Source organism: Nesoenas mayeri (genome assembly GCF_963082525.1).
Source record: "Nesoenas mayeri genome assembly, chromosome: 11".
NCBI lineage: Eukaryota > Metazoa > Chordata > Aves > Columbiformes > Columbidae > Nesoenas > Nesoenas mayeri.
The window spans coordinates 9,687,207-9,707,849 of NC_137563.1; the positions used below are offsets into that span (position 1 = coordinate 9,687,207).

At 41.3% G+C, this 20,643-nt stretch overlaps 1 protein-coding gene across 1 annotated transcript in view; it reads right to left on the minus strand.

Moving 5' to 3' along the window:
- Positions 1 to 253: 253 nt before the first annotated feature.
- The window catches only part of ADAMTS17 (ADAM metallopeptidase with thrombospondin type 1 motif 17), a gene marked incomplete at its 5' end in the record, with an annotated part of 173,454 nt that continues 153,064 nt past the window's right edge, over positions 254 to 20,643 (minus strand). The window contains 3 exons of the mRNA XM_080350967.1: positions 254 to 499; positions 3,465 to 3,642; positions 18,076 to 18,228. Coding sequence (XP_080207093.1) covers positions 348 to 499; positions 3,465 to 3,642; positions 18,076 to 18,228 — 483 coding nt within the window. The 3' untranslated portion in view covers positions 254 to 347. The remainder of the gene's footprint in view (positions 500 to 3,464; positions 3,643 to 18,075; positions 18,229 to 20,643) is intronic.

Sequence of the window (20,643 nt, forward strand, 5' to 3'; positions counted from 1 at the left end):
TCAAGGTAATCACTTTGCAACTCTTGTCCTTTTCTTTAATGGTAGCAAGCCATCCAGTGGCTGGTGATTTAATATATTAAAGTAAAAAGCATTAATGAAAAATGTAAGGATGTCAAATTATGATAAAATGATTGGCTTCTCGAGATGCCTTTTTCTGTTTTGTTTTTTTTTAAGGTGGACGAGTGGATTACTTTGGTATCCAGTCTGTAGAATCAGTTTCAAGTCTTATTAGGTATGCTTTGGAATCCACCACATTGTAGCAACTCATGAAGTTCCAGTACTCAGACCTACTAGTCCGTGATTTACATACAAATAGGTGTAACACCCTAAGAAGTAGCACAGGTTCATTAACTCTTCTGCTGCATCTTGTTTGCATAAAAGTCTCTGCAAGTCTGGCAACAGCGCTGATACCACCGCATGTCTTGGCACAGGTTCTTCTCGCGGATCACCCTGCAGTACACTGTCCACTGGTCGCCTGTGCACTTGTACGTGAGAGCAGCTTTGGACAAGAAAAGAGAGGAGAAACTAGCAGATTAGCCAGAGAACAGCGTTGCGGGTGTGATCAAAATCACTGCACATGAGGAAAGAAAGGGCCTATCTCGCTGTCAGCACTGGATCAGATGATGGTTCTACCGAAATACCAGGCTTTTGGGAGCGCTCACTGCCAAGGGTGTAGCTGGACATGACTGCAGGAGCACAGGCCTCCTCACATTGTCCCTGTTTCGTCTCAGTGACAAATAGGCCTGGATGAACAAACCATCTAAAGCGCTGGCATAGATTAAGCCCCTGAACACCCCACAGTGGTCAGTGGGAAGCTGTGTGCTCCCAGGAAGGGTGCTTTGCCAAGGCGCGCTGTCAGGAGCAGCCATCGTCCTCTGGGTGGAAAATACTTCTACAGAGCAGCAAAATCAAACCCCGTTTGATGGATATAAAGCTAAATTAATAGGAACTAAACTAATAGTTCTCACTGTAGCAAAACCAGTAGGACAACAGTTAGCTATTGGGATGGGGGTTTGGATGGCAAAAACTTGACAAAAATTCATGTATGTAGTGAGTGCTTTTTATGGCATGTCATTTATAAATTGTATGTAGTGTTCTTACAAATGCTGTGATAATTGGAAAATCTTCTAAATGAGTATTGTGTTCTCCAAGGTTGGGAAAAAATGGTCAAATTAAAGACCTAATCTCTGCAGAAAGAGATTAGCTTTGAGTCTGAGCGCCAAGCACCAGAAAATGATGGCAGCAAAATGGGTAGGAATGTTTATCCCTGAAGCTTCATTCAGTTGGAAAAGATGCAAAAGTTTGACAGAATCTGATGAAATGAAGTTGAGCTGTCCCAGAAAAAAAGGAACATGAAACCAATTACAAAAGAACCCAAACAACCGATTGTGAGAAAAAAAAAAACCTGAGTGGAAGTTACCATCCTAAACAGAGTGAGGGTAGAATTACTACATTTCTGAGCCTGCCAGCAGTGGAGGGGCTTTTCACGGGGGTCAGATCTGCAGCACTCCCCACTAGCTACGGGTCCAACCAGGCAGAGTGTTCAGAAAACGTGATGTAGCTGAATAAATTATACATCTTGCAAGAACATCTGAGATATATCTTATGAATCTGAGACGAGAGATTTTATAATAGAAAGACACTGAGTCACAAACAAGGTTAGGGCTCTCATAGTTTAGAGGTCCAAGGTTCCTCGTGCATTGTGAAGTAAGACAGGAACCATGTCCAGGAATTGACATGGGTCAGGTTCTGAGGGACAGAATGAAACCCCCGCTGAATGTGTCTTCACTGAGGGACACTGGACACAGATGTAAAAGTCAGGTGAGGTGAACTTAGATACTTCTGAAAATGCTACGTGGAATGAAAAACATTCTGGAGTCGGGACAAGGCAATACGGGTTTTGTAGACAACCGGCGTTTGTTTCTGTGTAATTTTTGTGAGGTTTCCATTGCAGCAAATAGAAAATTTTGTTTAAAGATAATCCAATGAGAACTTGTTTAGAAGCAGGAAGAACAAAACACTTGATATATCTTTCTGCTAATATCAAATAGTGATTCAATCCCAAATTACTTGCAGATTATTTTCAGCAGGGACTTGAACCTCCTCAGTCTTTTGAGCACATGAGCTTTTTATTGCTTTGTCCTAAAATGTGAATTAAGATGCATTTCTTGTCTCATCAGTGTATCAAGGGCTTACTTCTCAAATTAAATGTTTCACTTCCACTATATTCTTAATGCTAAAATATCTGGGAAGTATTCTCATATGTTCTTAAAGAAAAGGGGTTTGAAGTTCCTCAGTATGACTACATTTGCAAGAAAAACATTTCCCATGTTCTTTTAAACATCTGTTAAACTTTTAGGAAACACATTTCAGTTCAGAAGCTTCAAGTCCAGTCCTAGTTTAAGTGTTGTTTAATACTGGACAGCATTATTAGAAAATGGTTCACTGTTACTTAGCAGCTCTTGCTCTTCATGTGTATCAGAGGCTTCTCAGCCTACAAGATGGCTCTGCTGAGAGAGTGGAGGTTGGTTTTTTTGGTCAACTCTTTGCAGCCTTGTTTACAACCCAGCCTCTTGTACGGAGAAGTAATGGCAAGCACCGATGCGGCTGTGTCAGTGTAGGTGATGGCTGAGTTTAGCTTCATCTTACTGGTGATGATGTGTGAAATGTGAAGAAATCAGTTTGGTTCTTGGTGCTGTGGTTGAACACACAGGGCTTAAAGTTTGGAAGTATATATTTTCATCCCCTTCTAAACTGAGAAAATATGAAGTGGAAAATCATGGATTCCCACATTTTTTTAATAACACGAGCGTTCTTAACTAGAGCCATTTCTTAAACACAGTGTTAAGGTGTTTCGGGAAACAGATGACTTATCACCATATTCTCATCTCAGCCAGGTACATGGGGTTGCAGAGAGGGTGAGGGCAGTGACAGAAAATCAAAGGGTTCACAGAAAGAGGCTGGATGCTCTCTTGCCTCCCTGGGTGAATTAATTCATGAAACCACATTCTTGGCAGCAAGTGAAAAGGAAAAAAACCAGCAATGCTCTTACTTGTCAAGGTCATGTACTTTTCTTGGGGCACAGGTGAATAAATTATCATACTTTACACTCACCACAGCAAAACCAGGGTTTGACGGTGTTTATGAAGAGAAAGACATGCCTGTCAGCTTCCTCACCTCTGCGATCAGTCAATCAATCACCCACCATTTGTGTGCTCCTGCTAGTCTCTCAGGACCACTACTGAGTGGTCCAGCTTGGGCCAAGTGTGGGGCAGGGATCGATGGATAAGAGAGGACCTATCACACTAGACCTTTAGTCTAGAGTCTGACGGGGAGCCCTGTTCTAACTTCTGTCCCTGAGCAATCCTCTGAAGCCCCGCTTCTATCACACTGGACACACTGGGACCCTGGACTTTGTCTGGTCCTTTGCAGGTAGCATCTTCCCCCGAACACCCCTCACTCACCAAGTCTGGGCGAGGTAATTGTGTTGACGTTTATCTTCTCATTGCAGACCTCTTGGTGGCACTGCCTGTAGGCCGCTGGCTTGGACAGGACAGGGCACTCATTGCCGTGGCGCCCGGTGACCTTGTGCATACACTGGACCACTCGTGACTGGAGGCCCTTCCCACAGGTTGAGGAGCACTGGAGGAGAGAAGGCACTGAGATATGGCCCAAGAAAAGTAGCTTCAAAATCACATACACACATACAGCAGAAAAATCACTGCCAGAGCTGAAGTGTGCAGGTCACTATGGCGCTGAGGACTCAACCACAGGGGCATCGTGTCAGCCAGGGACCCTTCATGCTGCTGTTACGTTTGTCCATAACAATTTTGCAGCTTCAGGGAGTGCTGTAAGCAGAGGAACGGTCCTGGCACAGGGAAAAAAGCTGTTGTCTTTCTGTGTGGCCTCGCTCTGAGTCCACCTACACCAACTGTCCCTGTGGATGCCCATACGGTTCAAGCAGACAGAGATGCAATTCACTCCACCAGCCACAAAGAGGCAAAGCTGGAAAATGTTTACTGCTTAATTATGGACCAGCAGCTTCCATCTCCCTCTGTATGAGGGACCCAGTAGTGCTGGTTGTCTTGGTTTAAAAGCCCTCTCCAAGACTTGGATGGTCTAGCAAGGCTTCCTCCACCGACAAGATGATCATTGCCAGGTACTGATATAAGATAAAACCAAGGATTACAGCAGAGGCAGGCTGCTGCTACTGCATGCACAGATCTCTAGAGAAGCTTAGTATACAAGAGAACACATCAGGTATTCAAGTATCTCATCTATCCTTACTAACCGTCTGGCACTTGTCTGTCTTCCTGGAAGCAATTGCAAATTGTATTCCATGAGTTTTGGCTTCTATTAGCCAGGAAGCCCAGCCTGTTTATATGCTCCTTGTTGTCATACGACTGGAGTCCCTACCTCTGCCTCCCTCTTCCTTTGGCCCAGTCACTTGTGATTTACAATGTCCTACTTGCACACTGTTCCATTTTAGTAAAGCAAACACAGTGAGCACAGTGAGGTGCACCAGCTGGAGTTAATAAAAGAACCCTGTATTTAAAATAAAGAAACAATGGGTTGCAGAACTTTGGTAAGATTCCTGTTTCTGCGAAAGCCACACACAAGGAAATGATGGGAGAGAGGAGGAGGTGAGGGAAAACTCAGGAGATAGAATTAGGATGATGTAAAAAAGATCTTGTTTGCTGAACAAAGTCAGCTCTCTCACTGAAAAACACCATCACCTCAGAGCAGTAACTCTTAAAAAGGGCATGAAAAAGCTCAAAAGATGAGCACCATTGAGGATGGACAGAAATTCAAGTACGAAGGATGTGTACGCAACATAAGACTGGGACTCAGGGGTAAAAGAACACGTGTAGGCCTGCACCTTTCCCATCTACGGGAAGTACAGGAGAGCTGCTGTCATTTTGTTCTGTTAGTGTCACAAGAAACTCCTGCTGCTTCCCAAAGACCATCTGACAGAAGCAGCACAGCTTTGCTTGGGGTGGAGCACAGGGAACTTTTCCTTCCTGGGTGAATCACTGAAAGGCCTGAGAAAAAATCACCTCAGATGCACAGGACCATGTAGAACAGAACTGATGCAGTCCCGCTTCAGACAACCCTGTGCAGAAATAACTTTACACAATGCCAAGAGTTTATTTCTAGGTAAGAGGGGCTGCAGGATCAGTGAATCCCGTTGTCAAAAATAACACATTCTCTATCTAATTTTCTTCTTTAGTCACTCATATTAATGACTGTTAACTAAACAGGCTTCTTGTATTTAGTGTACTCATCAAATTTGTATTTGCTCTTCTCTTAATTTTCCCCCTATATTCCACCTGCTCTTTATTGCTATTCTTTGTCTCAGTTCATTTCTCTGGGACTGAATTTCTCTATTCTGGTGCAGATCCCCTCTTGACTTTGTCACTGGGCCACCCTGGTGTGCAGCTTACCTCTGTGTTTCCAGCTCGGCAGCCCCCTCCAGGACCTGATTATTGTATTATGAAGGTAGCAGTTGTGCTTTACTGAAATTTTACATGTATTTTGGAACTTCTGTTTGTTGTTGTTGTGTTTATTTGTTTCCCCTTTTCTTTACCTTCTTATTTTAATTTAGGATCAACACACTAGGTTACAACAGATTTTTTTACACTTAGACTTTCAGATGTTGAATTTACATCAGACCTTTGTCACTGTCTATTAATACCTCAACAATGGTTATGGTATTTAGGATTATGCTGAACAAGCCCTTCCCTCATATGCCCTACAGTGAGCTATTCCAAGAGCAATCATTATGGTCCCTTATTTAAAACCCCTTCATAATGTGAGTTTCTGCGGTGAGATGCAGGCATTTCATTAGTGTTGGGTGTCCCTCTGCTCTTCCCAGCACTGTGTAACCTCAGTGACTTCTACCAGTCTGGAAACCAGTCAGGCATGGCCATTGCGTTTGGATTTAAAGTTAACATTTTTTATCCTGATAAACACAACTATTAGGCCCTTCCACTTCACTAATCATATGCAACCTCTAATCCTCAGGATTTCAATGGCACTTTCAGTCTTCTGAGAGCTTTACTAATCCTCACAAAACTCTTTGCAAGGGGAGTGAATTGTACATCCATTTTACAAACAGAATAGCTGTTACCACACAGGCATAAAAATAACACATCCAGACCATGGGGTTCCTTCACATGATTGTATTATAGTGAGTCTGAAACCTCAGCCTCTGGCTTTTAGGCACTCCCTGTGCTAACCAATGCTCTTAAGAGATGGGGAATAAAAGAAAGAAGGAAACAAAGGAAAAATAATTTTCCTCGTAAGGTGAATAAGGTTTTCAGATACCAACATACAAACACTCGCCCACCTTTGCCTATGTTCCTGTCTCTGCACTTGTTAACCAGCAAGGAGGGCAAGCAATGAAAATTTTTCCACAGACACTGCCAACTCCAATCCTTAGACAAACAGCAGAGTTTTTGCCTGAAGCAGTTTTATTCCTTCTCCTGAGAGACTGGGATCATCACCTATGCTATGCAATTAGCTTTTCACAGCCAGGAAGACAGATTTTAACATCTTTCTTGAGCTCTTTTGGGCTTGGCAGCTAAAGGAAGGTTGGACATCTGGCATATTTTAAGACAAAATTTTCAACTCTGTACTTGGATGGTCTCTTTCCTAGGAATTTCAATAGGAAATAGGAATAGATACAAAATACATACAAAGGGGTGATTGTTACTCATGCTGCACTATGAAAAGAGGACATCATTAAAAGTGGCATAAAAATCAAACACCAACTGCATAGCAAATTCCCATAAACACCTTCCCTCCTACTCTGGACAGCTAAACACACTGCTATGGTCTCCCTATTCCTAAATATTTATGGAGCAATAAGCATATCCACAGAACAATTTTCAGGGTTAGATTCACTCTGTGCCGTCTGATATAGAAACCTCAGGCTTGGACACAGGTTATGAGGAGTTTGAGTTGGGAATGCTGGGAGGCTCCAGTGCTGCACGCTGAAACTGCACTGGTCATATTGAAAATGCTGTTGATGGACACTGGACTTTTGGGGGCAAATATTGAGTTCTTACATTGCTATTAACAAGCATGGCCTGAAAATCAGAAAAGCCTTTCTAAGCATTGATGTAACTCTAAAGAAACAGACATGTTTTGATGCCATGATGAAATAAAGTGATCTGTGAGTGTGAAAGACTCGTTCTGGAACCTGTTTTGGAGCTGCGTGGGTCTCCACCTGCCACCTGAGCTGCTACACGAGTACAGAGAGAAAAACCCACAAGGAACTTGCCTGCCCTGGGAAGCTGGGGACTTGGACAAGTGGTTGAATAGAGATGCTGATGTCAAACAAAGAAGTGTTTTTTTCCTTCCACCATGTATTGCCAGTGATATCACCATCAGAAAAATGCATACGCAGAATTCATGTAGTTTAACCATAATGCACTGAACTGACAATATAGTCATTGTAAACTGGAAATCCACCCACATGCAAAGATCAAAGGATTGTTCAGCACTGCAAAAAAAAGAGGGTTAATGAACAGTTACAAAAAGGGAACCTAATGAGAGCCCTTGTAACTCCCAGTTCAAACACCGCTTGAGAAGGCACAAGGAATACAAAAATGCCTCCATTCACATTCTTTGGCAGTAACAAGCAAGCCAGTGGGGATATCCAGAAGGAAATAAACTCACAAATTGTCAAGGCAGCAGCTGCATTCATCAGCTTAAAGAAGATTTACTCACTGAAAAACTCCAACCTTAAGACTAAGCTATGATTTTTCAACTGGAATGCTATTTCCACCTTAGGATACTGATATGAAAGCTTGAACTCTAGCAAAGGTGCTGACAGATGTCTAATTGCTTTGAAAGCAAATGCCTCAGGAGAATATTAGGTATTAAACCAGAATGAATTTACAGTAAGTGCTGAGATATGTCAGGGACTTCATCAACTCCTGATCTACAAAGGATACGGAGAGAAAGAGAGAGGAATAAGAATGAATGTAGCCAGGGCAGGGCTGCTGTTGGGCAGCTGGAGGAACACACAGGAGAGACCAGTGCAAAGAACCCCTGTGTTGAGGCTTAATTAAGGGGACAGTAGAAGGTCCAGATTTACCACAACAGAGGACAGGCTGTGATCTGCTGAGGTTTGAACAGGATAAGGAACCACTGCTTATGCCTTAGCTGAGGGCTGCTGGGTAGGCAGGGATGCGTTCAGACCATGTGTCACTTTTAAAACTACCACTTTTCTAAGCGCTAAGAGATAGATGCTAGTCTTTTTTGTAAGAAGAGACTTGCTTTTTCCAGCAGAAGGTCATAGCATCCCTTCAGTCAATCCTGAACATACTCCAATATGTAGAAAGCTGATCTGTTGGAGGGAGATACAGTTCAAGATGACTGTCATAACTAAGCTGAAAGCAAGATTTTTTTTTTCTTTATTAATAATTCTGCAGTCATCTGATATTTAAAGATACTGGTTTGTCCCCAACTTGCTGAAAGTTGCTGAAGCCAAGGATAACACTATGGCTAAAGCTCTAATATTCAGAGATAGAGTCACACTTTACTGACTTCAGAGTTCAAGTATTTCAAGGCGTTAAGATAGGGTAGAGTGTTTCTTTCCCCTAGGGGTCTTATTTCTTGCCTCTATGAAAGTCAGAAAGAAAGCAAGACAAGTTCCTATTAATAACATTCTAACACAGCATCTGAGATGAAGGACAAATGTCCTGTAATTGCTCCCTTCCTGAGACCTTAATAGTATACATGTGTGTGCTCTGAATGCCAGTGCTCCACACACCTTAACATCAGGCTTTTTATGAAAAGCAGCATGCAATGTGCTTTCATAAACACCAGGTCAATTTTCACCATGGCATCATGCTAAAGAAAGAGATTTCTGTCTTTTCACTGATAAGATCTAATTAGCCCAAAGCTAACTGTAAGCTGTTTTTCAAGCTTCCTTGTTATTTTCTTTTCTTTTTTTTTACCTTCTTTTTGAACCCCAGATCTGTAAAGAGAACATATCTGGTCTTGCTTGCAACAATCTTTCATTTAGAAACTTTTGTAAAATGACTGATTTGTTTAATTTAGCCAAGAAAAAATGCATACCCTTCTGATTCAGTATGTGAAGAAACAATAAATTACAGCAGAAAATGCTCATGGCTGATGTGACAGTATCTTAGAAGGAAAAGAAAGAAGCAATCTTTGCAAACTGCCTACAGCTGCGCTTTCAAATGGCATGACCCTAAGGAACAAGACCTGACCAGTACATCCAGCATGTCTCACTTCATAATTAAGCTTGACTTTGCTATTCTGAAAAGCTCCATTGTGTGCAGAGAGTTCAGAGATTAAGAACTGAATGCATGAATATTCTGGGTAGTGACAGTGCCCCTAAGTACTTGTGCAATGCAGCCCAGGTGGATGTTAATGAGGAGATGTCATTTAATTCATTATACCAATCAGACGGAATTTACTTCTCATAAGCTTTCAAACTGGATTTCAAGAACAGGATCAAGCAGAGATGTGAAATAATAAGGTAATGCCTACAGGGTGCCATATTATAGCATGACACCTACAGCACGTGTGCAGTGCTTTGATTTGTGGCAGGTACAAAGTGAAATACTCCATAGCTTATTCCACCTGAAAAACTGCAAGGAAGTGATGCTGAAAAACACCTTAACTAAAAGTCATAATCAAGCTAATTTTAAATATGCCAGATAGTAAGGGACAACACAAAAGTCAGGCTGACTGCTTGAGAATTTACCCTGCTCCTCAGCAACGTGTGCTGCTGCCGCTGAGCGATGCTTTTATGGGCTACATGAGCTACACTCTCACATCGACTTCTGTCACAGGTGTTAGCCTGAAAGAATGTCTTGGGAACCAAAACTCCACTGAAAGCGTATTTTAGTGATTCATCAGTTAATGACCAATGCTACCTAAATGCAATTTATTTTTAAAAAGTAATTAAACTCAGGACTCCCTTGGGATTACTTAACTTCAGCAAGAGGCTGCTTATCTCTCTCATCTCAGTCCTGCCTGAGAGTTTTCTAGACAGGGAGCTGCTCAGCTTTGAAATGTATGATGCTGAACTAACACGGCATTTCATCTCTTTGCACAGTCAAACAAGGGATCACCAGCAGGCTGATATTAATTGCTCTTTAAAGATGTTCTGGAAGATTGTCACCTTAATGCCTCAGTCATCATAAATCTCAAAAGGTTGTTGGAAAGACTGCAAAATGATTGCAATCACTGCTAGTGATACATATTGAGTGCTGCAAGGATTTAAGGGGCAAAGACCTGTTCAGATGAGTCGTACAAACTTTAAATAGTGTATTACCTATTGTTCATATTTTTAAAAACACGCTGTAACATCTCAGAGTAACTCAGAGTAAATGAATGCCGATAAGTAAATAGGCTTGTCTTTCATGCTTTCTTCTTTTTCATGTTAAAAAAAAGACTAAAGTAGTCATGGTGGAATTCCATTTCCAATCCACTGATCTTGGTTGGGAGGCTTCAATTCTCCATCAAAAACATGCACTTCATGAACTAGGCATTTAAATATAAATTATCAAAAAGGAAAAGTTACTCTTTCAATTAATAAGATCACTGGAGGCTGTGACAGAACATGCTCTACTTCAAACAAAACACTGATGAATAGGATCTTTTTGCAGCACATTCTCTTTTACTGAGGAACCATCAAAACAATTTGTACTGTGGATGTTCCCAGAAACTCCAGCAAAGATGAGCTGTGCAAATTATTGTACAAACAAGGAGCAGCCACTGCCTCAAAGGCATGAGCAGGACTTGGCTTCTGTAGCTGTCACCAGGGGGATGACACGGCCATCCCGCACTGCAGTCAGCATCTCTTCACTTTCCATGCCAAGGTTTCCAACTACAGCTGCATCGACCAAGGCTGGTTGTTAGCACACATCTAGATAGATGTTCAACCTTGTTTTAGTGCCATTACACAACATTTTAAACCTCTGACCATGGCTAAATGTTTCACAGACAGGGGGACAAAGGTGGGATTCATCTTACTGAACTAGGTCTGTTCACATTCTCTTTGCAGTCAGCAGAGATCACCACATCAAAGGGCAACTCAGCCTTTACTAAGGAAAGGAGATAAAACTACTACCTGATCACACGCCAGAGGAACAAACCATGGGGAACCACAACTAGTAGTACAACTTGGAGCAGTCCATAGGGGCAGCAGGTATGTTTAGGACACTGATGCTCTGGCTTCTTGTCATGCTCAGGACCAGAGAAGCAGAGGGTTTGAATACTAAAGCTTGTTGAGTCCTCTCCTGTCATATCCAGCTCTACCACCTTCTGAAGAACAACTGATTTGCATTGGTGAGGCCTGTAGACAATCTTCCAACATCGGTTTCTAGCTGTGGTGCTGAATGTACATGAGGAACCGTCAATCGTGAAGTCATTTGCTGAGCCAAAGTGAGTAAGAGGCAGGAAAGGGTCTGTCAGCTGTGATGTGTGACTGCAGTTTTAAGTGACCATCCCTCCCACGCAGTTTTCTCTCAATTCAACAAGAAAAGTTATTTTCTCCAAGGTAGAAGAGGATGAACTTAGTTATGACCTTTATGAAGAATTAACAAGTTGTCCATAGTTTATCATAAACAGATGGCAGGTCAAGCCATGAATTTGTAATGAATGTTAGAACAAAGGACAGTTTGCTTCTATATTTATAACAGCTTTGGATATACCTCTCAAACCACAGCTGTCCTTGATTTACTCTTCTTATCATGTAATGTGAATTAATCATTAAAAGTGAGGCCTATACAGGATTTTGTTGATGTTCCCAAACATTTGGAACTCAGAACACAAGCCTTCCCAGCACTGGAAGATTGTATTTTTTTTCTTTTTAATTAAAAAAAACCCCTAAAAAACAAACACGCACACAAAAAACAACCAAAAGCCCCCAACAAAAACCAAAACCCAACCCCAACACGTCTTTGGTGTACTATAAGTCTAGAGGTTTTATCTCTTAGAGAATACAATCTACTGTAACCCTGCCAAAACAATTAATTTGCAATTACAAAATCCTTGTTACCACCCACTGTGATGAATGACTGCTGATCTTCAGTATGAAACACCTCAATGTCTGGCACAAAACCAGTATTTTTCTTACAGGAAATTAGAATTTTTTTCCTCCCTTTTGTTAGTATCCTCTTGGGATGAGAACCTACAACCTGTGTTTCATTGACTGAGCAAATAGTGTAAAGCAGTTGGCAACTATTGATGTCCAAGGAGGGCAGGTGGCTATAGGTAATTTTTCAGATGTGCTTCATCACTGTGGACACTATTTAGCAGCAAGAATATTGTTTAACGTCACACTTTGCCAAGCTGATCCTTACTAGTGCTTTCCAGTTTCTGGGGTGTACAATCTTTCTGAATCCAGTGGAAGTTGTGCCAGGTGCTCATATGAGATGTGAAGTGATAGAAAAAGACTTCTCCTCCACTTCCTCTCCTGGCTGACGCCTGGTTTGATATGTCATAGATTTCTGTTTTCACCTGAGAGCATGAACCTGTGATCGTTCCTATGCAAAACCCAAAGATCTTGCACAATCTGTCAGGTCAGATTCTGATCTGCAGGGCATTGGCATAAGCCTGTATTAACTTAAGTGGTTGAATTAATCTGGATTTACACTAATGTAATAGAGACCGATATCTGACCCACAGTGCTGAGTGAGATCCGTGGCTTGTGGCCAACGGGTTGTAGGGAAGAATGAAAGACAGTTACCCTGGATTTACATTGGGTTATCCAATATTAATACAGGCCTTAGTATTTACAGAGGACCTACTGTAACTGCAATGAAAAAATATGGCAAAGCCAATATACTACAAGGCTTCTATGTATCTTTCTTCTTCTAAAAATCTTTTCATTGGGCTATGTAATATAATAGGTTAATGAGCTAAATTGTTGCCTGAGGGACCCAAGCTGCATGTTTAAACTTCTACCCACAAAGCTGAAAATGCATCCTTGTGGAAGTCAGCACTAAGGATGGAGCTAGTGTATCTTGCTTGTAATTCTAACTCTACATTTGCACCTTAGTGCTTTCCCTGCTTCATTATTATCAGAGCAGAAGGGGAGAGAGCTGAGGACCTGTTTGGTGGCACAAGTACCAAACAGTCACTGGGGAGACCTTATTGTGGCCTTTCTGTACTCAAAAGGGAAAGACAAGAAAGATGGGGACAGACATTTTAGCAGGGCCTGTTGTGATAGGACAAGGCATGATGGTTTTAAACTAAAAGAGGGGAGGATTCAGGTTAGACATGAGGAAGAAATTGTTGCCCCTGAGGGCGGTGAGAGCCTGGCCCAGGTTGCCCAGAGAGGTGGTGGATGCCCCATCCCTGAAGACACCCCAGGCCAGGCTGGACGGGGCTCTGAGCAACCTGAGCTGGTGAAGATATCCCTGCTCATGGCAGGGGTGGCACTGGATGAGCTTGGAAGGTCCCTTCCAACCCAAACTATTCTACGGTTCCGTGATTTTTTGGACAGATGTTTTCCAATGTGCGAGTCACGTCAGGCTCCAGTGCAAAGCCCAAATCCCACAGCTGGTCCCTTCAAGTGCAGTTGAAAGCAGAAGAATGGTACAGACCCTCCCAGAGAGCCACGTGCATAAAGACACATTCTCTTCACTAGCTGCCTGCATTCTTCACAAGAATGTAATCCTTGACATAAAGTTTGTCAGCAAAATGCAATTCATCATGAAAGAATGAACTACTGTCTTGCTAAAGCATCGAGAAACATATTTTCAGCAGCCAAGGAGTCTGAGGCAAGTGTTGGGAAACTGAGAAACCTATGTTTGTTCTTTTCAGCCACAACAAAAATGTAAAAATGCTTCCAGTGTTTGAACATTTAACAGCTCAGATTTCAAACAAGAAGGAACTATTTCAAAATACAAAGAGTGTGTGAGATGTTTGTTTCTTTAACTGAATGCAAACTGGATGTGGAATTTCCTTTTGGAAGAAATGATTGAATGGGATGTGGCTGGATTCCTGTTTGTATATTGCATCATATATAAAAAAGAATGATATAATGAATTGTAATTCTGAAGAATCCAGGCAACAATGAAAAAAGATTTCAGGTTAACACCTTCAGCGGGTCTCTTATCTTTCTACTAGGTTCAAAGACTTTCAGGCCAGGAACAGAGTTGTTACATGACTCATAATAACAATGCTGTGTTGGTGCTAATGAAATGCTACAAATAATACTTACATCCCTTTAAGATAAGGGGTTTAAAAGAGAAGCTGCAGTAGTGCTGCAAAGTTGCAAGTTGAATAGCAGTGGTAATGGAGGTTACACATGGTTACTAGCACCAGAACAATACTGTCTCTTTAGATTACAGTACACAGGCTCAAGCACTGACTAACAAAGGTAACCTCAAAGACATTAAAATGACTTTACAGAGCTGGTCCTATGTGCTTGCAAAGTGAACTAGATATATTAGTTCCTCATGCAACACTTGAAATATGCTGCAAATGCATTGGGAATATACAAATATCACAGCCAAGACTGCTTGCTGAATCTGTTCAATTAGTGCCAAATGCTTTCCACAGCTATAATACACAGTATTATACACAGTATACATATATACACACAGTATGCACAATATATTGTATATATATTGTATATATATATGTATATGTAATATATAAATTATACACAATATACATATATACACAGTAAGGACCATCTGCAAATAAATCTGACAGAAAATGGAATAAAATTCCTCTTCTTCAGAGCGTGGACAGAGCTGCAGAGCCATTACTAAGGCCAGTGGACAAGGTTTTGGATGGCAGGTGCAAATTAAAGATCAGCACGGCCATGTCTCCAGCCCTTACCTCTGCTACACAGAAGTGGATCCAGGGTCTGAGAACATAAACCCACAACTCGTCTGGCATAGATTTGGAGATTTTACATCTGCCCACTCTTGCAGCTTCTGAATGCAAGAGGATCCAAGATCTTATATAGGATAACCACATCTATTGTTGTGAGACTCAAGGTGAGTTATGTATATAGGGCTGGGAGGACCTTAGGGAAGTTATCTGTCTTCTCATGCACAGAGTCCATGTATTCTAGAAATACTACTACTAATAATATAAAAATAACAGTCTGCCATTACCACCCAAACAGCCTGTTCTATTTACAAGCTGTATTTAGACTTGACTTTTTAAATGAGGTTTTGCCTCTTTCTTACATTACTTCCTGGTATCTTTAAAAGATCTTGTTTGGGGAAATTAAGGATTGGAGGCCAAGTCATCATGCAAGCTGTTTGCACATAAAGCATCAAAGCCCCTTATTTTAATATCTGATTATTACTACTGTTAGATAAATCTTGCTTCCCTGATGATTCTTAATAAGTAACATATGCACCATGCATTAATTGCAAAAAAGTTGTTGCTTGTTCTGATATCAATTTGTATTAACAGAAGAAGTTTCCCCTCTCAGTCAGCACAAAGCTCTCACACAGTGATTTTTACAGCACAAGCAACAAATGTTTTACAACAGAATTTTGCCCTGAAAGTATGAATTTTAAAGAGTTCACTATAATCTAACTGCCGCAGACTTTGTGTTTCCTTGAAGAAGGAACTGTTTAAGCCAGACAACACCAAAGAGGAGTTTGCTGATAGCTGTAAAGGCTCTCCTCCTAAGTCTAAGCCCTGGATTAAAGCTTCTGGATCCTCATTATGAAAATCCCTCGCCCAGGATTTGCAAAGAACTGAATTCCACACCAAGCATCTCAGTTATCTGGGTTTCTGGGATAATACATTTTCTTCAAAGAAGTGTATCTACCCATACCCTTTTCCAGCAATCCAGTCTTGCCTTTTGTTTATCCCTCTACTCACAGAATAAGAATCTAATTCTGTGATCTAAGTATCCAGTCAGAATTAACCAATATGTCTAGAATTTTAAATGCTCATTATAAACCAAATCTAAGTCCAAGAACATCCTGCTGGACTCACACGGGGTGAAATTCCAGGGAAGCAGAGAGCTGGCACAGAAGCAGGTCACATCGGCAGCACATGAGCTTTTGTGCCCTTCTGCACAGGGAGGATCCTGATCCTGAGTTCAGAATTGCAAATAACAAGTGATTTTGCACTGATCCTGTCCTGCTCACATGCAGAGACTAAATCCATCAACAACACTATTCACTGTGACCCATGTGTGATTGCAGCCTTTCTAGCACCGAGCCAACATCTTTATCAGATTGGAACCATTCATACAATACTGAACTTCCAGTCCATGTAATCAGTGAATACACAATTATTTCATATTCCTCCCTGTAAAGAGAATCCGGGTCAATTTGCATGCCAAAATGTTTTAAAATTCCACAAATAAATAAATAATGTTATTTCACCTGTTAACACACGGGAACTGTTTGTTTTGGCCAGCTTGCATGGACTGTGTGTGCCAGGTTATGAAAAAAATAATGTTCAATACTCTAAACATTCTGTGATACAAATTCCTGGCTCAGCATAAATACAGACCTTTTGTATGTGGCAGGTTCTTAATGCATTCTCCAGCACTGACACCATTAAATTCATGTATCCATGACAGAGTATATCTATAAATATTTGTAATTCCTAAACACAATGTAAAAAAAAATGCAATCACAGATAAGCCAATTTGCCCATCATGGGCCTCTGTTTCACTGGATTTTGCTTGCAGGAGTTTGGGTTTTTGGAAAGCAAAATGCAACTACTGTATTCCAGTGGTTTCTGCACATGCCGTACATTCCAGAACACAAAGCAGGTTTCTGTTTAAGGAATAGTACAGTTACAAAGATAAGATAAAACCAAACTGGAATATAATATTCCTGGGAAATTTTATTTCTTTATGCAAACATGAAGTCAGTAATGTAAAGGATGCTTTATGTGCAACACTGGCAAAGACTGGGTTTCTCACACTGTCGGGCCTCCTTCCCAAGCAGAACTACCTGTTACTTTAAGATCAGAATGCAAATACAGAGCAGACCCTGCTCTGGTTCAATCCACTGCACTTGGGAATTAATTCCACTGATGTCACTGGAGAAACTAAGTTCAGACAGGCCTAAGTGAAGGTAAAATCCAGCCCTGAGGAAGGGACTGATGGTTTTGGCTCTGCCTTTGAATTCATGGCTTTCTTTCATTTCAGGTAGTTGGAATACATGTAGGACTGAACTAAGCTGTGCAGGTTTCAGACAAGCATGAAATTCAGATGTACAGCTCTAGTCTTGGAATAAAATAGTGTATGGTCTGACTCTGCATGTGGGACCTGCATGAGGCAAAGGAACAGAATTCAGCTGTGAGTGCTCTCAGTTGCCTTCTCTTTCTGTGTGAGTCTGCTAGAGTTTCCCTGCACTCTCCCCCATAGTATTCAATTTAAAAACAGTTATCCCAAACCTTCAGATTTATCACCTGTGGGCTAAGAAGACTAAGGTCCAACTTTCTTCTCAGCTCCACACTGATGCTTTGAGGGATGCAAAACTTTCAGCACAGCCCCCTCACAGGATTTCCCTTTTTCTCAGTGAGCAGGTTCCTAGTTCAAAGTACAAATTTTTAGCATATTTATGCTCAAGGAAACCAACTTCTGCTATTTTCTTTTCAGCTTGCCCAGGCTGGGCATGGGACATCTCCTTAGCTCCCTGCACTCCTGGAAGATACTGCTAATGAACTCCTTTCTGTAGAATTCAACTTGCTAGCCAGAACTGTTCAGATTTTGCTTTTTGAAATATGGAACGCAGTTTCAGCATTGCTTATAAAGTAGCTTTTTGACAAGAGTCCACCTGCAGTGGGGATCTTGTGTAGGTTTTGCTTTTGGATGGTTAAGCTGTCAATTAATATTCATTTCTATCCTATTTGGAATGCCCTTCTCTAAAATTGCTGGACCATATCCATAAGGCCACGTTGCAACATTTGGGTCATAAATTGCATAAGGGAAAAGTGCAAAACACAGCAAAAACTCCAGTCAAAACCAGTTAAGCCCTTCCTTTCCAAATATTTAAACTGCAAATTAACACAGACAGCAGGCGGAGGCATAGCACTCTGAACATCTTTGCACTTGGGAAGAAAATACCATGTAGAGTTCACTGTTACCTTAGACCAATCTCCTGTTTTCCATTCGTAACAGCCTGTGTGATCCTCACACTCTTCCTCATCTCTCGGCCTGGTGGCTGCATCACATTTTCCTTGAGAATTTGTGCACGTCACTGTTCTTTTCTGAATCCCCTTGCCACAATCTGCAGAGCACTGCAAAACAACAGGTATTTGTTTTCTGTTACATGATGCCTAGAAATGATAACTTCAGTCTTGGTAACAGAGCTACAAGGAAAAGTGGATTTTACGAACACAGAGAAAAACTGATAACCCTAAGATTTTCTCCCAATAATCTAAGCCCTTTTCAAACATAAAAGAGTAATTTGAAAAGCACGATATCTGCCTGTGAAATATTTTACTTACAAAAAATGGCAACTCTGAAAATCAACCTTCTTTGAAAATATCAGCTGGCATTTTGCTAGAATTGGTGTTAGAGAGGAAAAACCCACTAAATCTTGAGATTAAGAGCTCATCATTCATACTGAAAAATGACACACTGAGATTTACAACACAGAGCTGCCGCATGCCTTGAGGTATCATGGGAGTAAAATGATGGTGATTAATGCATTTTGAACTCACAGTAGCACGAGACCACAAAGACATTTCTGCAGTAGTTTGTACATACCACGGCAAAGTCACAGCTCTCACACATGTTCTCACGTGAAACACATACATGACCCTCACTCTTTCTTTGCCATATCCTCATTACTACGTTAGTTCTGCAGAACTTCAAATGTACAAAGGGGGTGGATCAGGACTATTCAGTGAGCCACAGTGTTGTGATCAGCTTTCAAGCATGGCCAGCAAGCTAGCCAGAGAAACCAGCTGGGCTGACAGACAGACTTATCAACACCAAAAGCAAAAGCAGGGACTGTTTGAAGTCCTCCGAGAAAGCAGCAGCCTACTAGAGCTGCCAGAATCAGCTGCTGAAGGAAGATGCGATTCAAGTGTTTGGGGAACTCTAACAAAAGTTCATGTGAGTGAGCACAAATTGTCCACAAATATTTTTGTGCTTGGGCACTATGAAGGTGGCTTCTAAAGAGCAGGGATAGCTGGCCACCCATTTGTTACCTCTGCCAATGGCTGGCTGGAAATTCTGTTTTACTGGAGAATTTGTCTTGATTTCATTGACTGTACTGGGTGGGAAAAGAACACTGGCATGAACTGAAACTGAGAATTTTAAATAACCAGTTCAGTAACAGAGAGATCTGTTGATGCTGTCACAGCCATCGCAGTGCGTGTCACTGCAAAGCAGCACAGCCTGTCTCTGCTCTTCATTTTCATGCCGCTGCAGTGGTTAAGAGTGAGAAATTTCCTTGAAGAGCCACTGGGGACAGGTGGGTGGAAAAATGATATATGTACCAGCTGAGATAAAAACTAACCCCCTCCAGCATGTCAAGTTCTCCCCTTCAGGGGACCAGCATGGAAAAGACAGTTGATTTGACACTGAATAAATAGTGAAGATATGAGATATTCTGTGAGGTCTTTTGAACGTATTCCAAGAGGCTTCTCCATCCAGGGGGTCTATGCTGGAAACAAGCGTCAGCTTGATATAAATTACATCAAATGGACAAATCTCAGCATGCCTGTCTAACCGTCTTAAAAATACAATCCAGGCAGTTCTGACCTGCTGGCCTTGTTAAGGACATGAATGGCAAGCGTTTATGAGCTGGCAAGCAAACAGACATGCCTTTAAATACTTCAGAGCACTACAAAGTGACTTCTTGAATATCTAGGAAACCTTCCACTTAATTTACTATGTGCTGCTCATGGCGTGACCTCCTTATGGATGCAACATCTTTGTAACAAGCACAATTATATAGTTCTGCTAGATACGGGGATGAATTTTTCCAGGCTTTGCAGAATTCCAGAAACTGCTTTGCTGGACTCCTCAGAGCGCAAGACTTGCCAGAGATCCCAGGCTGGAGCTCCCCTAAACGGTACCTTAAAGCCACGAATTTGCCCCAGGTTGTATAGACTTTCTCAATTAAATATCATTTTGCTCAGTCCTCAGAGTGGACTCCTCAGGGCTGCACTCGTTCATCTCAAACTACAAAGCACAATATATAAAAATCTTTCAAATGATTCAATTTACTCAAAGTAAATCAAACTGAAAAGGGAGTATTTTTCGCAGTAGGAGAAATCTCTAGGTGGGTTTTACAAGCAAGTCTGGGAAAAACACCAACTGTTTGTTCTTCCCACAGCTTTTAAGTCATTCACAGATTAATACTGCATATACTTTCCTAGACAAAACAGCATTTGCAAAAGGTTTCCAACAGATCTTTGGTGGTCACATATAAATCACCCTCTTTAAGAGTTTTTTTTTTCTTTCCTCAAGTCCTCTGTTTTCATGAGGAATTTCTTCACATACAGATTTTATAGAGATTCCACAACAGAGCAGCCTACAAATTAATATGCACAGTCCCCGAGCATCCAGCTGAGATCACGAGGTCTTATTTTACTAAAAAAATACTTAGTCAAATCCCATGAGGCTTTGTAAAGAAGCAACACATCTTTGCAGTTTAAACACAGCTCCTTTATATGAAGGAAATACATATTTTTTTCTAC